Genomic DNA, 17,415 nt, shown 5'->3' with positions numbered 1-17,415 from the left:
TGGATTCTCCACAGAAGGTATGTGAGGATCCACACTCAAAGAAGGTAGCAGGCACAAAGCTGTTTATGAAGGACAGTACGCTGTCAAGAAGAGAGTGTGGGCAGGCCCAGAGGAGGCAACTGCACAGGGATTCAGGGCGTCTTTTTCTTTTTATGTTTGCATAGGTTATTGGTCACAGCTAGGGCAGTGTCTGACTGAAGTTGTTTCAAATCATCTTAAGGGATGCCTTCAATTGGTTGGGAGAGGTAGTGTTTGGCCCTACGAGGTTCCTGTGAAACTGTCATGGCCGTCTTCCCCTACAGCGATGATGTAAATATAGGACAATGAAGCTATAGGTTACCCAAGGGCAGAGGTGGAAGAGGAGAGGGCTTGCTCAGCACCCGTGGCTCTTGGCCTGTTGGTCTTGGAAGGCAAAAAGCCGGGTTGTGGTGTCCGCAGCCTTCTAATGTGTGATGTTGTGCCCCTAGGCTTCTAATGTGTAACCTCTTTATCACCATCCTTGCTTCCAGCTCACTTCTAATTAACTGCCTACTCTAACGATAACATTTAAAATAGGCATCCCATTCTTTTTTTTTCTTAAGGAGCATTCTAATTTAATTTTGAGTAAACTAGGTTTAGAGAGATCAGAAGTTCCCCATTATGGCCATTGTTGTTCTTAATTACTTTTGGTTAAGTCAGTCCATTTAGTTATAAAAGCCCAGGCAGAGGGACCATAGTTTTGTGGGGTTGTTTTTTTTTTTTTTTTTTTTTTAAGATTTTATTTATTTATTTGTCAGAGTGAGCACAGGCAGACAGAGTGGCAGGCAGAGGCAGATGGAGAAGCAGGCTCCTGCCGAGCAAGGAGCCCGATGTGGGACTCGATCCCAGGACACTGGGATCATGACCTGAGCCGAAGGCAGTGGCTCAACCGACTGAGCCACCCAGGTGCCCCAGGACCATAGTTTTTAAACATAAAACCAGGGGCGCCTGGGTGGCTCAGTGGGTTAGAGCCTCTGCTTTCGGCTCAGGTCATGATCCCAGGGTCCTGGGATCGAGTCCCACATCGGGCTCTCTGCTCAGCAGGGAGCCTGCTTCTCCATCTCTCTCTGCCTGCCTCTCTGCCTACTTGTGTTCTCTGTCAAATAAATAAATAAAATCTTAGAAAAAAATAAAATAAAATAAACATAAAACCAGCCAGAGTCCCAGTAAGGGCATGCCAGAGGTGGGGGGGGAGGGAGCAGTGGGGGTGGCAAATCCTCAGAGCATTTTGATGACTGCGATCCCATTTTGTAGAGGTTTTTCTCTAGGGCAAAGAGAAAAAATCCTGAACAGCACAGTTGCATCAGAAACAGCCCAATTCCAGAAGGAATCAGACTAAAGGCCAACCCAGTTCCAGTAGGAACAGTCTGGTTCCAAACAGGAGTCTCATGGAAGGCTAGTGCTGCTCCAAGAGGCACAGCTCCAACAGGAACAGGAACAGTCCCCAAAAGAAGTCTGACAAAAAGCCAAATGAGCACTCTCAGAGAACAAAAAAACAAACAGCGAGGCCTTTCAAAACATCCTAATAAAGCCTGGAGAGTGCCACACAAAGTACAGAGCTCAAAATCCAAGAGAAAACTTACCTCAAACTCCAAGGTCAGCCAGAAAGCAGTAGGTGCCCAGCTGACTCTGTGGCCGTGCTGGCATGTCTGTTCACCAGCCTTGGAGTTGGTGGGGGTCTTCTTAGCATTCCACTTCTAATCACCAAGTAACATTAACATTAAAAAACAAAACTGTCATTTTGCCAGCAAAAATGGGTTAATTTGGGAATAGCAGAGAATCACCACCCAGAGGATGCACTCTTCTACAGAACATCAGGTTAGTCACCCCCACAGAAGAGAGGAATGCTCTTTTCTAGAGGAAAAGGGGAAGTTGGGAAGATATACACAGAAAGCCCACTAGAGTAGACTGGGAGTTCAAAGTAGAGCAGCCATGACAGTTCCAGCAACAACCTTGTAGGGCCAATGGCTTTTCATTGGCTGAGTTCTTGCCGTCTCTCATTGGCTGGGCTGTTACCAGGGCAAGAGAAACGCCTTTCTTCCTCCTGCTGGAATAATAAAGCAGTATCCCTGTGCAAGGTCGTTCTCTCCTCTTGCGTTGTAACTGATAAGTAATAGGGCATGAGAGCTCACCCTGAGGACCTCCCAACTCCGTTCCAAAGGAGATTTATCTTTTTTTTTTTCTTAAAGATTTTATTTACTTATTTGACAGAGAGATAGAATGCAGAAGTAGGCAGAGTGGCAGGTAGAGGGAGAGGAAGCAGCAGGCTCTCTGCAGAGAAGGGAGCCCGATGCAGACTTGATCCCAGGATTCTGGGATCCTGGCAGCCACTTAACTGACTGAGCCACCCAGGTGTCCCTATTTTTTTTTTTTTTAAAGCAGATTTCCTTTTTTAAATTTTCACAGGGCATACTCTAATCTCTGCCCTTGTAGGAAGAACTCTTTAAAAAGGTTAGGTATAGGTACTGGAGAACCAGCCAACACACCCAGAAGAGAAAAACATGGTTTTAGAGTCATTGTGTAATAGTAAAAGTAGTTGCAATAAACATTACAATTTTCTGGCTTCCGATTCAAATTCAGTTTTACAGACTTTCCCATTACCTTCCTTCAATTTATACCTGGTCTCTTTAACACTGAAAACTGGGGCTCCTCACAACATTAACATACTTTTTTTTTTCGCTCCTACTTTTCATCAAATAATTTCAAAATAATACTGTGCATATTGACAATAAATCGACTAAATGATGTTTAAGATTTCTTTGCAGTTTTATTTGTCGTTAGAGTATGTTCCACGGTGCAGTCTGAACTGCACATATTACAAAAAGTTTGCAATAAGGGCACCCATGCTGACCAGTAAAAAACTTTCCCTGCAAGCTGTTTTGGTGTTGTTATGATAGCCCACACAGCACCAGCAAGCAAAACGCATTTTTTTTTTTCCTGGAGCCTTGAAAGTCAACTTTGCTGTCTATCCTCAGAGACAGAAGAGCCTTGTGAGGACTCGGACCGAGTTGTCGGAGGTTACTCCCACCCTCACTAGACTCCGAAGGGTCTCCTCCTTAAGATTCTCATCTTCCCTCTCTCCTTGAAAAAACCCGGAAATGTGGGTTTTCTGAAGTACAGGTCTGGATCAGATTCAGCTCATTACGTGAACCTGAAGCGTGGCCGGGGCACAAGGGAGCAAGGACACTTGGCTCAGAGGGTCCCAAACAGACCAGGGTTGGCCATTCACCGCTCACAAAATCCAAAGGCAGAGAGAGGAGCGGTGGTGAAACCGGAGAGGAATTGATTTCAGGGAGGCCAACACCTGGAAGACAGCCGACTAATGTGTCAAAGACTGTCTTCAAAGTGCCAAAAATACTTCCAGGTTTGTATAAGGGAAGTGTAGGACAAAGGTCGGTGGGTATTAAAGATGGGCAGTGAAGGTCAAACCAACCATTGTCTTGAGGTCAAGGGTCTTTCCGTGGCCTGAGTTCACAGATAAGCTAGAATGAACTTAAGCAGAAAGTTGAAAGACAAAAGTAGTAGTCGCAGTCCTCTTTCAGAAGTTGAGAGTAAGTGCAATTGACCCTGGGAAAAGTGTAGCGTGAGTGGGTGCAGAAATCCGGGTAACACAGACCTGTAAAAGCAGGTGGACCCCGAAAGCTCAGAGGAAGGGGAACCGGCTGGAGTCAGCCTGAGTCTAGAAAAGGAGAAAATGTATAAATACTTGGAGGAGCCAAGTATCACAAGTATCAATATCACTTGGAGGAGCCACTGCGGTGCTCCCAGAGGGTAGTTCCCATAAAGCTGAAAGCGATGAGTTCCCAGAGCCCTAAAGGGACATACGCCGCATTCGGGACTCTTGCTGGCCACTTACAGGGGTGCCCAGCACCGAGCCGGAGGGCCTGGCCTGGAGGAGGATCCTCGTGCAATTAGGTGGGCTGTGAACTTGAGAGGCCGAGGCGGCCCTGCGGGGGATGAACGTGCGGCAGTGCGGGGAAGAGTGCGGGTGGCGGTGGTAGAACGACGGCAAGCCCAGAACTGGGCTAGGATTCCGGATGGAGGCCGCGCCCCCGGACCCCCTAGGTGCAGCCCCTTCCCGCAGACTGAGACCGCGCAGGCGCCTCCGCACCCGCCCCCTGGAGGCCAGGGAAAGTGGTGCCCCGCAGTCGCCGCCGAAGCTTTCGGTTCCCGCCCCTCCGGTGGCGCCTCCGCCTACTCCAACCGCGGCCGCCTCCCCCCCCACCCCGTGCCTTTCTCGGGTCCCAGCGCGAGCTGTCGCGGGTCGCCGGCATGCAGGGTGGCAGCGGCAAGGACAGCGGCCTGGGCCGCGCAGTGTGCGTGCTGACCGGCGCCTCCCGTGGCTTCGGCCGGGCCTTGGCACCGCTCCTGGCCCGGCTGCTGTCGCCCGGCTCCGTGCTGGTCCTAAGCGCCCGCAACGACGAGGCGCTCCGGCAGCTGGAGGCGGAGCTGGACGCCGCGCGGCCGGGGCTGCGCGTGGTGCGGGTGCCCGCCGACCTGGGCGTCCAGGCCGATTTGCAGCGACTGCTCGGCGCCGTGCGCGAGCTGCCCAGGCCCGAGGGGCTGCAGCAGGTGCTGCTTATCAACAACGCGGGTAAGGCCCCAGCCGGCGGCGGTTGGACTCCCCGTGGGGCCCCGGGAATAGTGCTTAGCGCCGCGTCTCTTCTCCCTCCTTCTCACTTTGCTCACCGCTAGGAACTTTGAAGGTGATGACTCTTTTAGGAGTCAGAAAAGATGCCTTAAATTCCGAGTTGTTTCGGTGAGGGGACGGAGACTCGCTACTTTCGGTGCGGCTCCTTCTTCCGCCACACCTCCTCCCCCACCCTTTTCCTATTCCTGGGCAAATTTTCCAAAATGCCTGTAGAACTTTCCCGATCGCCTTGCTCCGCGCCCTCTGGCGGAGGCCTGAGCCAGAGCATGAGGTCTTCCTGCAGAAGTAAATTACCCTCTTTTCCAAATGGCGCCCTGAGTTCTCCCCCCAGGCCCAGAGCAGGGCATGCGAACTTTAAGTTTCCAACTTGGGATGAGTGAGCAAGCCCAGGTGTGTCTGTTTGCAGAGCTGGGAAGAGGAAGGCGTCTTCAGAAGCACTAGAGAGACCCTTCTAGGTTTGGATGGGAAGGAAGTGTCTAGAATTTAGAGAGGGCTGGGGGAAAAGAAAATCCATCAGCAAAGAGTTATTCTTAAGGTCTGGTTTTTCAGGCACTCTTGGGGATGTGTCCAAAGGCCTCGTCGACTTGGCCGACCCAGCTGAAGTGAACAACTACTGGGCTCTCAACTTGACCTCCATGCTCTGCCTGACTTCCAGCATCCTGAAGGCCTTTCCGGACAGCCCTGGCCTCAGCAGGACAGTGGTTAACGTCTCGTCCCTCTGTGCTCTGCAGCCCTTCAAGGGCTGGGGATTGTACTGTTCGGGGAAGGCTGCCCGTGACATGATGTTCCAGGTTCTAGCCGCAGAGGAACCTGGTGTGAGGGTGCTGAGCTATGCCCCAGGTAGGTGGGACGTTACTGCCATCACTGTCACCCAGAACTGGCTGCTTCCTCCCTGGGGGGTGGGGAAAGGGGTTTCCTAGTCTGTTCCCTCCAAGAAAGAACCCACAGAGTATATTGTCCCTGAATCATTAACCATCACACCTTTAGGGAAATACAGGCTCCAGGAGTTAAAGCTGGCTGCTATAGGGAGTGTAGTTTAGAAATAAAGGAACAGACTGGGGAGTTGCCCGGCCTGGAGGGCAGGGCCAGAAAGTCTGAGATACTAGAGTGGAGAGACAATGAGACTTTGAACTTCAGCCCTGTATCCTCTTTCCTTCTGTGAAACCCAGAAGATGCTACCTGCCTACAAGGCAGTTTTGAGGACTGGTTGAGGTAATATATATGAAAATGATCCCTAGCTGTGAAGTGCTATCTGACGTTAGCCCTTCTAAATGTTAGAACTTATCATACCATATTCTCTTCATGTCTATACTTTCTCAATAGGAAAGCCTTGAAGGCAGGAACTTTGCACTGTGCACTTCTGTGTCCCCAGCACCTAGCAAAGCGCCTCACCGTGTCAGTCTTCAGTAAATGTTAGTTGAAGGAAGAGCAGTAAGGGGTCTTGTGACACGTGGTCTGGTTTCTCACCACCCTGCCATGATGCCACTGTGCCCCCAGTCTGGAAAGAGGCTTCGATACTGGCTTGAGGCTGGTGGAAATAGAAGGTGGTCACAAAGCTGTTGTACAATGTCTGAGTGATTTAGACAGAGATCCAATAGTCTATTCCCCTTGGAACCTGGGGACAAAGAGGTAGAAAGATGTGACCAAAGCCCAGTGTGGCAGAGCCATTTACTTCCCCATACTCTCTAGTACCCAATCCTTCCTTCCTCCCTAACACAGACACTATTATTCTTGTAGTCATCATTGAACGCAGCACCCCTCTGGGCTCAGCCTCAGACTCACTCAATCAAGTGGGCCAGTAAAAATCACAGCCAGGTGTGGAGCCAATTCCAGAATGTCATTTGGTTGGTTTGGGTCTTAGGGAGTCCTGAGATGTCTCAACATCTGCAAATCAATCAGTATAATATACCACATTAATAAAATGAAGTATAAAAATCATATCATCTCAATAGATGTAGAAAAGGTATTTGACAAAATTTAACGTCGATTTATGAAAAAAAAACTCAAAAAAGTGGGTATAGAGGGAATGTGTTCAACATAATAAAAACCACAGATGACAAGCCCATAGCTAACAGCATATGCAGTGATCAGAAGCTTAAAAAAAAAAAACCTTTCCCTCTAAGATCAGGAACAAGACAAGGGAACCACTCTCACCACTTTTATTTAACATAGTACTGGAAGTCCTAGCCAGAGCAATTAGGCAAGAAAAATAAATAAAAGACATCCAGATTGGAAGGGAAGGGGTAAAACTGTCTATTTGTAGATGACATATTATATATAGGAAACTCAAAAGATTCCACCAAAAAAAAAAAAATTAGGACTAATAAATTTAGTAAAGTTGTAGCATACAAAATAATATACAAAAATCAGCTGCATTTCTATACACTAATAATGACCTATCAGAGAAATTAAGAAAACAGTCCCATTTACAATTGCATCAAAAAAAAAAAATAGGAATAACTTTAACCAAGGAGATGAAAAACTTGTACACTGGCAACTATAAAACATTGATGAAAGAAATTCAGGGAGATACAAATAAATGGAAAGACATTCTGTGCTCATGGATTGGAAGAATTAATATTACTGAACTGTCCATACTACCCAAATCAATCTGCAGATTCAGTGCAATCCCTTTCAAAACTCCAATGGCATTTTTCCTAGAAATAGAACAAACAATCCTAAAATTTGTTTGGAACCACAAAAGACCCCAAATAACCAAAGCAATCTTGAGAAAGGAAAACAAACCTGGAAGCATCACACTCCCTGATTTCAACCTATTATTACCAAGGAATAGTAATGAAAACACTGTGGTATTGGCATAAAAACATGCAACTTACCGGCCTGGTGTCTTTTTTTTTTGAAGGTCAAGCAAAGCTTTATTTCCACGGGCCTGGTGTCTTAAAAAAGATAACTTTGGGTAGAAATTTTGTAGTGACCTATTAGCTCCATGAACTTGGATGTACAAATCTTTCTCCAGATTTGGGAAGTTCTCAGCCATCATTTCTCTGGGATTCCAATAATGTATAAATTGCCTCTTCTGATGGTAACCCCCAAGTCATCTTTACTCTTTTGTTCTTCTTTCTTTTTGCTCTTCTGACTGGATAATCTCTAATGAGCTGTCTTTTGATTCACTAATTTCTTTCTTCTGCTTGGTTGAGTCTGCTATTGACTTCTCTTGAATTCTTTAGTCATTTTATTCTTCAACTCTGGGATTTTGGTTTCTTTAGTTCTTTTTTTTTTTAAGTTGTTTCTATTTCTTCGTTGAACTCATTTTGTACATGATTGTTTCATAATTTCATTTAGTTGTCTATCTGTATTTTCTTTTTTTGTTTTTTGAAGATTTTATGTATTTATTTTAGAGAGAACACCTGAGCAGGAAGAGGGGGAAAGGACAAAGGGGGAAAGAGAAGGAAAGGGAGAGAATCTCCAGCAGACTCCACACCAAGCACAGAGCCCAACGTGGGGCTCAGTCCCATGACCCTGAGAATGCGACCTGAGCTGAAACCCAGAGTCAAATACTTAACCAACTGAGCCAGCAATATATCTTCGTTTTCTTGTAGTTCACTGAATTTCTTTAAGATTATTTTGAAGTCATTTGTTCATAGATTTATTTCTTTAGGGTCAGTCATTGAAGTTTTATAGGTTTTCTTTGGTGGTGTCACATGTCCTTGATTTTTCATGATCCTTGTGGCCCCATGCTGGTATCTGTGCATTTGAGAAACTAGGCACCTCTCCCCGTCTTTACAGGCTGACTTCAGTAGGCAAGGCCCTTTACCAGTCAATCCACCCAGTGATTCTGGATGAACAATCTGGTGATGTCTACAGCAGGCTTGCTGCTGGCGTCTTTAGGCAGTCTGTTGCTGAGGTGGGTTGAATGCCTGGGTCTATGGTAGTTAGTCTGGCACTGGGCCTGGAGGGACCCTGGGTTTACAGGCACTGATTGCAAGCTTGGAGGCATCTAGGGCTACAGGAGCTGGCTGGAATGTTCATGCGAGCTTGTCAGGAGTCTGATGCCATGGGAGCAACCCCAGGCCACAAGAGCCAGCTGATACTGGAATGGATTGGGGGCCTGGGTGTCTTGAGGCTTCCTGGGAGCCTGGAGCTGCCTGGAGCCATTGGAGCTGGCTGGAACCAGCAGGCACCAGAGTGAGACTGGGGCCTAGGTTTGTGGGAACCTGTGTTAGAGGAGCTGCCTGAAGCTGTGGGAGCCACTTGGGGATGCTGAGGCCATGGGTTAGTTGGGGGCCTGGGTTCATGGGAGCCCAGAGGGAGCCACCTTAGGGCCATGGGAGTTGGCCTGGTGCTAGAGTGGGATGGCTCTGGAATCCCCTGTGAAGTTGGGTGCTTACTTCACTCTCCTCCCACAGGGAGGGTGTCTCTACACTGGGATGCCGGGACTTGGGGGCAGATGATAAGGGTAGTACAAACCTGTATTTCCTACCTTCCTCAATGCATCCGTTCTTATTTCTGTGATTCACCCAGGTAGTGTAATCCCTTATCTGGAATCCTTGGCTTTTGTGAAGGTAATTTCATGGGCAGATACTAGTTCATAATCGCTCTTTCTGTAGAAAAGTGCTAGAAATTCCTATGCCACCCCTTGTCCGACTCCAGTGATATTTTAGCAAGATGCGTTTACCAGAGGGCTATAGAAGGAGCTAAAGCAGAGAGAGAACCGGGACCGTATAAAGGGCCCTGTAGAAGCAGAAGTATGTCCTACTTGGTGACTGTTCAGCTGTGGGAACAGAGTGGAGAGGGAGGGAGCAGGGATGGAAGTTTTGAGCTTCCATTAATGGAAACAGAAAAGTCAGGAGGAGGAGGTGCTGGCTGGACAGGAGGTGATAAGCTTGGTTATAGACACAGTGTTCTGGAGATGCCATCGGGATTTGGGTCTGGAGCTCAACAGTGACAGAATGATGGGGCACCTGGGTGGCTCAGTGGGTTAAAGGCTCTGCCTTCAGCTCAGGTCATGATCCCAGGATCCTGGGATCAAGCCCCACATCAGGCTTTCTGCTCAGCAGGGAGCCTGCTTCCTTCTCTCTCTCTGCCTGCCTCTCTTCCTGCTTGTGATCTCTGTCAAGTAAATAAATAAAAATCTTAAAACAAAACAAACAAAAAAGAGACAAAATGACCCTGACCACACTTGTCAGCCAAGCTGAGGTCTTGCTGGTGACCAGACCTGACTCCACATGCACAGCAGGGGCCCCTGCCTCGGCCATGTCCCCTCAACTTCTGCTTTTCATGCCCCAGGTCCCCTGGATACAGACATGCAGCAGTTGGCCCGGGAGACCTCGATGGACCCAGACTTACGCAATAGGCTACAGGACCTGAAGACAAAAGGGGAGCTCGTGGACTGTAAGATGTCAGCCCAGAAACTGCTAAGCTTGCTGCAAAAGGACACGTTCAAGTCTGGAGCCCATGTTGACTTCTACGATAAATAAGCCAATGTCCTGGGCTTCTTGGGGCTTTCTTTCCCCCTCTCTCAGGCATACCCAGGAGCTCTTTGTGACCCACCCCCCCGCAACCTGCCACAGGGGCACTGCCAACCCTGCCTTACCCACTTATACCTACTGTCCCGCCCTCAGATCCAGCTGGCAGTGAGGGCCTCGGGTCCCTGGAATCCCAGTTCTTAGGAGTCTATTGGCTACCGTGAGTTAGTGGGAGCTTGGGAGAGAGAAGTCATGGTGGTTGGTATTCTCTCTCCCCAGAAATTGAATTTTAGGGATGGGAAAAGCAGAACAAGATGCTGCCACCCTGAAGAGAAGAGGTTGGGGATCTCATGGCCAGTGTGTGGTTAGGCTGGTGTCAAATGGGAGGGCCCATGTAGAGTCACGGCCCACGGGGGAGGGAGGACGGTGCAAGTTCATCGCACAAGGATGCCCCATACTCACAGTAGCAGGACCTTGTGTTGAACTCTGTGTCCTCATTCTGATGCCTCCTCCCTCCGGAACGTACTGTCTGTCCCCCAGGTGGGAAGAAGGGGCCCCTGAGAGTTTATGTACAAGTAAAAAGCATATACAAATAAAATGTGGATTATCCTTTATTCACACCTGCCTTCTCCTCTGATACAGGGCCCATGACTGACTCCCAGCTTGCTGGGTCCAGAGATATTCCTTAAATGCAATTAACCCAAACTCGGGAAGTTACCTTTGTCTTGGGAAGGAACTTCTCTTGGGGTTGTCTACCTCTTCTCACAGAGCCCTACCCAGGGGCAAGCTCAGGTTCAGAGTGGGCCAAGATAGACCTGCCCAGATCCCTATGCTGACCCCAATCTTTATTACCCTTTCTTCATCCTTGACATATTCAAAGAGTATTTAGGCTACAGGGCCCGACTCCCAGGCCTTCTTGGATTCCCAATTCTACCCTTTGCCCACATGGCAGTGTTCTGAATAGATCTCCTCAGGGGGCTGTCTGTCATGGGTCCTCCTGGTAAAGTCCATGTGGCACACGTTCCTGGTCCTCAGTGGGGTGGCCTTAGGACCAGCCTGCGTTTGAGGGAGGCAGACAATATTCCAAGAGAGGGCATCCCTAAGAAGCCAGGTGTGCAATAAACCCATCCTTCCTCCCGTCAGCAGATTCAGCATAGCTGGGAGCGCCACAGTGGTGGGGGTCTACAGCCAGTCCACCAGCCCCTTGCCCCTGGGCCTTATTTAGGCGGAGGGAATATGGTCCCTGCTAGCTAACTTGCAGGAGTCCCCCCTGCCGCTGAGCCTGTAGGAGGGAACCCTTTGTTCCTTTTCTTGGCCAGCAGAGGGCGCACTGAGGCCGTTCCTCCAGGAGAACCCACGGCTGCTCAGCTCCAGACGCAGGCTCTGGGCGGGAACTGGCCAATGTCCTGATAGGTTCCCTAGGAGGGAGCCAGCAATTCATGCTCTTTTGTTGCCCAGCAGAGCATTTGCTCTCACTGAAGTCAAAAGCCCTGCACGCCTATCCCTGCCCTGCCATTTGCCAGCTCGTCACCCAGCGAAAATTGTGTAAATTGCTTTTCTGCAGTATTTCGCTTTCCTTATCTAAGAAACGGTACCTCCCTCAGAGGGTCATTGGGAGCCGTAAGCGACCTCGTGTTTGCAAATGTTTAGCACAGTGCTGGCATTGCGGTTGGTGCCCAAGCTTTGGATAGTGTTGCTTTTTAATATCAAGGTCCAGCTCAACCTGGAGCCCCACACGCAGCCTGGAGGCCCTCCCCCTTGCTGACCTACAGCAAGAACTCTCACTCAGCTCCCCCTGCCTGGAGCCTCAGGGGAGCTGGAGTTCACGCTGGTCAACTTGTTCTGGACTCGCCAGACCCATGGGGTAATGTGTGCACCTCGAAGTCAGGAACCCTTGGTCTCACTTCCCTCTGTAATGTCTTTGCCCAGGGCCCTCTTCCCTCTGGGCTCCGTTTCCTCAGAGCAAAGAGCTCAGAGACTCCGTCCCGCAGGTGGGGCTGGGCCAGCTGGGGCTGCCCCCTCTGTCTGGTGAGTGTTGGGTGGGCCCCTGCTCCATCCGGAGTGTGAGACCCTCCGCGCCCGGCGGGTCAGGATTGTTTCCCTGTCCCCGCCAGGCTGGTTGGAGTACCACACGTGCCCACCAGGGGGCGAGGCCTTCCCACGCTTGACACTTGTCCTCTTGGAGCCCAGGGATTTAAGAACCTTAGAAACAACCCCCTTCTTTCTTTCTCCCTGTACTCTAGGATTGAGAACTCTCAGGCAATCCCCCAGGGAGCTGGGAAGGACCCAAGCTCTGGGATCAGGGGTCGCTCTTCCTAGCAGGCCCAAGGCCTCCTTATTGGCCCCGGGGCTCCGGCGCAAGGATTCCCCAGACCTTGGTCCTCCGTCTCGCACCACTGAGGCCCAGAGATTTCCTGGGCAACCTCTGGGGGCTGACCATCTGTGTTCCCAGGCGTTGGCCACCACACACGTGAGCACACGCAGGCCCGTACGCAGTACATGCCTGCACATCCCCCGCGTCCAGCGGCAGGGTCGAGCAGGGCCTCGGATTAGCCAAAAGACAAACAAGCTTTCTTTTTGTCTTGGACGCAAACGAGCCGGGCAGTTTTGGGGTTTTGTGTTTAATACCCTGAGCTGGAGGCCAGCAGCTGGCCTGTGAGGAGCAGGGGAGGGGATTCCAGGCCCACCCCCAGGGACATCCAGCACCTCTGTCCATGAACATGACCAGCTGGGACTAGACTGTTCAGGAGGGTCCTCCCTGCCCCACCCGCAATTCTTGTCCTTCATCCCCTGAATACAAGGCAGGCTAGAGCCTGTGTCCACTGTTAGCCAGGCCTGGAGGTGCCCAGGGTCTCCTACCTCCTCACTCAGAACAGCAACCAGGGACGTGCTCCATCCCAGCATCTCCCCCTGTCTCTCATCGGGGGTTGGGCTCCGGGATACTTCCTCAGGCTTCCTTCACCCAAGGTCTTTCCCCTATGGAATATGGCCTTTTAGGCCAACATGTGTTTGCATAATTCACGCTCACGGACTCGGGTACACACTCCTGCTTATCAGGGTGCCCAGCTGTGTTCCGTCACCATCTGGGTCCTGTGTGATGACGGAGAAGGGAGTGGAGAGCACTTCCAGTCCCCCCGAGCGGAGATCCCACAGCAGAGATCCCTGATCCCCGTGTTTCCGGTGTTTCCCCAAGGAGTCACTAGGCAGCAGGCAGGGAAGAGTGCTGAGCTCTTCTGCCTGCAGGGTTGGGAGGCAGGGTAGAGGGAGGGCTGGATGTTCCCTCAGACTTTTAAATGGAGCCCACCTCCTTATTCTCACCCTAGAATGGTTGTTCCCTACCAGCCAGACTCCCTTTCCTCACCCTTTCTCTCCCATTTCATCCATCATGTACTCCCCCTTGGCCCTGATGGCCCTACCTGGGAACTGAGAGAGCACTTGATTTCTATTTTCAGGGAGAGTTTGGGGGAAAGGAGGAGAAGGAAGTTCTTTTTCTCTGGAGGACCCACATCTCAGGCCCACCAGCTGACTCCAGTGGCTCAGCATGTTTCCAACCTGAAAGCTATCTGGTGGTCTCTTAGTCCTTGGGCACGTGTTCCCTGTCCCCAACCCAAGGGCAAGGGAAGAGAAGGGCCTGCCCCCCATTCCCCAGACCTGGTGTCTCCTCTTAGAGCTGCAGGAATCTCTCTGGCCCACACTCTGGCTCAGGTCTTAGTCCCACTCTTGCAGAGGCCTCTCCTGCCCCCTCCCTATTCTTCTAAAGCCCAGCTTGACCCCAGTGATCAGGCCCAAAAAGCTGTGTGTATTCCGCAGACCTTACCCAGACCTAACCCAGTGAGGACCCATAGAGTGGGGAAAGGAATGAATGAATGAGTGAATGAATGTAGAGAGTGAGCAAGTAAGCCAGCCTGTGAACGCTGGAGTAGCTCACTGCCAGGTGTATAGTGAAGCCTTTGAAATGGCTCAGGTGTGATGACCTTGCCTGTGGGTCAGGTCTGCAGACAAACCCCCACCACCCCAGGCAGCCCTGTGTGGGGGGTTCAAACCCACCTTGGATTCCTCCTTGGAATCCCTAAAAGAAAGCCCAAACGTGTGTATTATGGAAGTGGATGAGTCTGTCCTGTGTCAGAATCACCTGGGCAGTTTAAAAAAAAAAAAAAAAGACTTTCCCATTGCTCCTTCTTCACCCCACATTCCAATTCACTGGATCTGGGTGTATCCCCACGAGCACTAGAACATTAAAAAGTGAGCTGTGAGAAATGATTAATTCATTAATTTAGAAAGCGAGCTGTGAACCTTGCAAACCCAGGTGGTATTAGCAGAGATCAAAGAAGGCAGCTGCTCAGGGAAAGGAAGTTCAGCAAACAGAGTTTCAGGGTTAGGGGTTGGGGCTAGTCTGAGGTCAGAATTAAGGATCAGTATACGGCCAGGGTCAGGGTCACTGTGAGTCCAGATTTGGGGTCAGGACAGGGTCAGGGCTAGGTTCAGTCTGTGTTGGGGGCTGGGAATATAGAGAGGGAAACAATTTTGGAATATTTGGGGAGGCAAAAGAGGCCTGAGCTCCTGGCTTTGAAAATATTGATTTGCATATAAATGATGAGTGTCAGGGTGAGCTACTTCATTAGGAAAAGAGAGACAGGGCCTGAAGACCAAGGTTGGGGGGCTGCTCTCTCCAGCCCAGGATAGCCCCAGATCTGCCCACCCTGTCCCGCTGGGCAGGAGCCCTGTGCACAGGGCAGGGACATTATCTGGAACAAAACGGGCTTTCTTTAATGGTCCCTCCTTGTGGCCAGCCTGGGTGGCACGCGAAAAGGAGCCGGGGCAAACCGAAGAAGTTGAGCAGTGGGGAGTCTCCTCTCCTCTATGGAGAAGACACAACAGGGCACAGCGAGACTGAGGTAGGGTGAGCAGGACCGCGACGGGAAGCCAAGCAACACGGGGAGAAACACAGATAGAGACAGAAAGACTTGAAAATGTAGTAAGACAGATTTAGATGGAGGGAGAGAGATTGAGAGAAGCCACACACTCACACACACTCATCTGCTCGCGCTCATACACACACTCACACACGCTGGGGCGTGTGCTCACATAGCCACCCTGAGTCTTACTGGAAATAATCCCACTCGCGACGCCAGGGCCTCAGCTGCACAGGCGGTGCCGAGCTGTTACCTTGCACATCTGTCAGCTCCAAATGTAGAAGCTGTCATAGGGGTGTGTGTGTGTGTGAGAGAGAGAGTGTGTGTGTGTGAGAGTGCATGTGTGCATGCCTGTTTCTCCCAGAGAGTTCTGAGGGCTGACTTACCCTCACAGAGGGAGATCCCCAAGGACCCAGAGGCTCACCAGCAGGGCTGCGTTCCTTCCCATCCCGCCCAGGGAGAAGCCGGCGCGCCACCCAGCTTTAGGACATAGCCCCCTGGACTTGGCTTCTGTGGCCTGGTTTGGCCACCTACACCCATGAGGTCCCAGGCAATCAAAGCAGCTGGGTCTCCTCCTCTGTCAGGTGGGCCGGTAAAGTAGCCAAGCCCTCTGGATCCCGGAGGGGTCGAGGTGAGCGCCTGACCTCATGGGTATGGTCAGTCCTGGGACATCAGGGATGATTTCAGCCTGTTATGACTGGGAATTCCCTCTGTGGCTGATTTCCGACTTCCAGGATTGAACCTAGCACGCAGGTTCCTCGGCATTGCCCTTCTCTGGCCTGCTTTTCTCCCAGCTGTTTTCCATGATCAGACCAGAGGTTGTACCTAGAGCACCAACTCTTGACTGCAGAGGACTGTGAACCTCTGACCCGGAGCCTCCAGGAGCAGAGAGGGTTGGCACAAAACCCAGGGACATGGGGATACTTTACCCTTTCTTACAATGATCCTTGGGCAGAACCATGTGCTCTTTCTCTCTAGAGAAAGAGACCCCCCGTGACGTAAGTTACGTCATGATGTAATGGCCCCCCACCGTCCTCATGTGTCAGGAAGTTCTTTTCTGTGTCTGCACTCTGTCCTGCTTTAAGCTAAGCTTAGCATAAAGGGATTTTACAGCAATGTGGAAGAGGCCCCAGACACCATCCAGAAGGGAGGGCAGACTTTTCATTCTTTTTTTTTTTTTTTTTTTTTTTTAAAGATTTTATTTATTTATTTGACAGAGAGAAATCACAAGTAGGCAGAGAGGCAGGCAGAGAGAGAGGAGGAAGCAGGCTCCCTACTGAGCAGAGAGCCCGATGTGGGGCTTGAACCCAGGACCTGGGATCATGACCTGAGCCGAAGGCAGCGGCTTAACCCACTGAGCCACCCAGGCGCCCCTCTTTTTTTTTTTTTAAGATTTTGTTTATTTAGTTGACAGAGAGAAAGAGGGAGAGAGAGAGAACATAAGCAGGGGGAAGCCACAGAGGTAGAGAGAGAAGCAGGGTCCCCACCTGAGCAGGGAGCCGGAAGCAGGGCTCAGCGATCCCAGGACCCTGGGATTATGACCTGAGCCAAAAGCAGACGTTTAACCGACTGAGCCACCCCAGCGCCCTAGCCTTTTTATTCTTTGTAAACAGGGCCCTTGGCCGAAGGGCCCAGTCCCTGTGTCAGAGCTCTTCCACAGTGCGATGCCCACTCAGTGTAGGCCTCCCCAGTCCCACAGAACTGACTCTTTGAATGTGGGGAGAGAGAATATATGGCCCAGCCCCTCATCCCACAGGCCGGCAGCCTTTCTGCTGATGTGCCCTGTCAAAGCCCACTCTGACCCCCAGGGCCGTATTTCCCTCATTCCTCAGATCCACCATCCGTCCTGCCCAAAGGTTGGATAAAACATTCTAGATAGGCTTTGGGAGATCACGTTGCTCAAGCTGGGGTTTCTGAGAGAGAAGATGAGGACTAAGGCCTTGTATCAGTAGCTCTGGCCTTGTTTTTTCAGGAAGGCAAGAGGCCATAATTTGGGCTGTGTTCTCTCCTGGGGCCAAGGTCTCTGTGTGTGTCTCAAAGTATATGAACCACATGTGGCCCTGCTCTGGGCCCTGGCCACGTGTGTGTGTAACTGTTTGCCACCTTAGTGTTAATATTAGTCGTACAGGTGGTTGAACATTTGGCTTTGCTTATGCGTGCTGGGGGGTTTGTGTAATTGTGTGTGTACCTGTCTATAAGCGCTTTGATATAAAACTTGCCAGAGAACAGCATGTGCACCCAAATTTGGGTTTGGGTGTGGGACCGTGCACACACCCCTGTAAGGTGAGTGTGAGTGTCCGTGTAAACTACTGGCAGTTCACATCCGCGTTCATATCTGAAGGACAGTGGGTTTGTAGGTTCAAAGCAGGCATGCATACTGTTGCGTGCAAGCACTCCTAAGCACATG

At 50.6% G+C, this 17,415-nt stretch overlaps 1 protein-coding gene across 1 annotated transcript; it reads left to right on the top strand.

Annotated features, from left to right (window-relative positions):
* Positions 1-4,228: 4,228 nt before the first annotated feature.
* SPR (sepiapterin reductase) lies at positions 4,229-10,709 on the top strand. The gene is made up of 3 exons (XM_047746767.1): positions 4,229-4,612; positions 5,219-5,509; positions 9,917-10,709. Exons 1-3 carry the CDS (start codon positions 4,291-4,293, stop codon positions 10,105-10,107), a joined length of 804 nt encoding a protein of 267 aa, XP_047602723.1. The 5' UTR covers positions 4,229-4,290; the 3' UTR covers positions 10,108-10,709.
* Positions 10,710-17,415: the final 6,706 nt, after the last annotated feature.

Source organism: Lutra lutra, chromosome 9 (assembly GCF_902655055.1).
Source record: "Lutra lutra chromosome 9, mLutLut1.2, whole genome shotgun sequence".
In the NCBI taxonomy this organism is placed as follows: Eukaryota; Metazoa; Chordata; class Mammalia; order Carnivora; family Mustelidae; genus Lutra; species Lutra lutra.
This window is presented reverse-complemented; position numbering and strand designations above follow the sequence as displayed.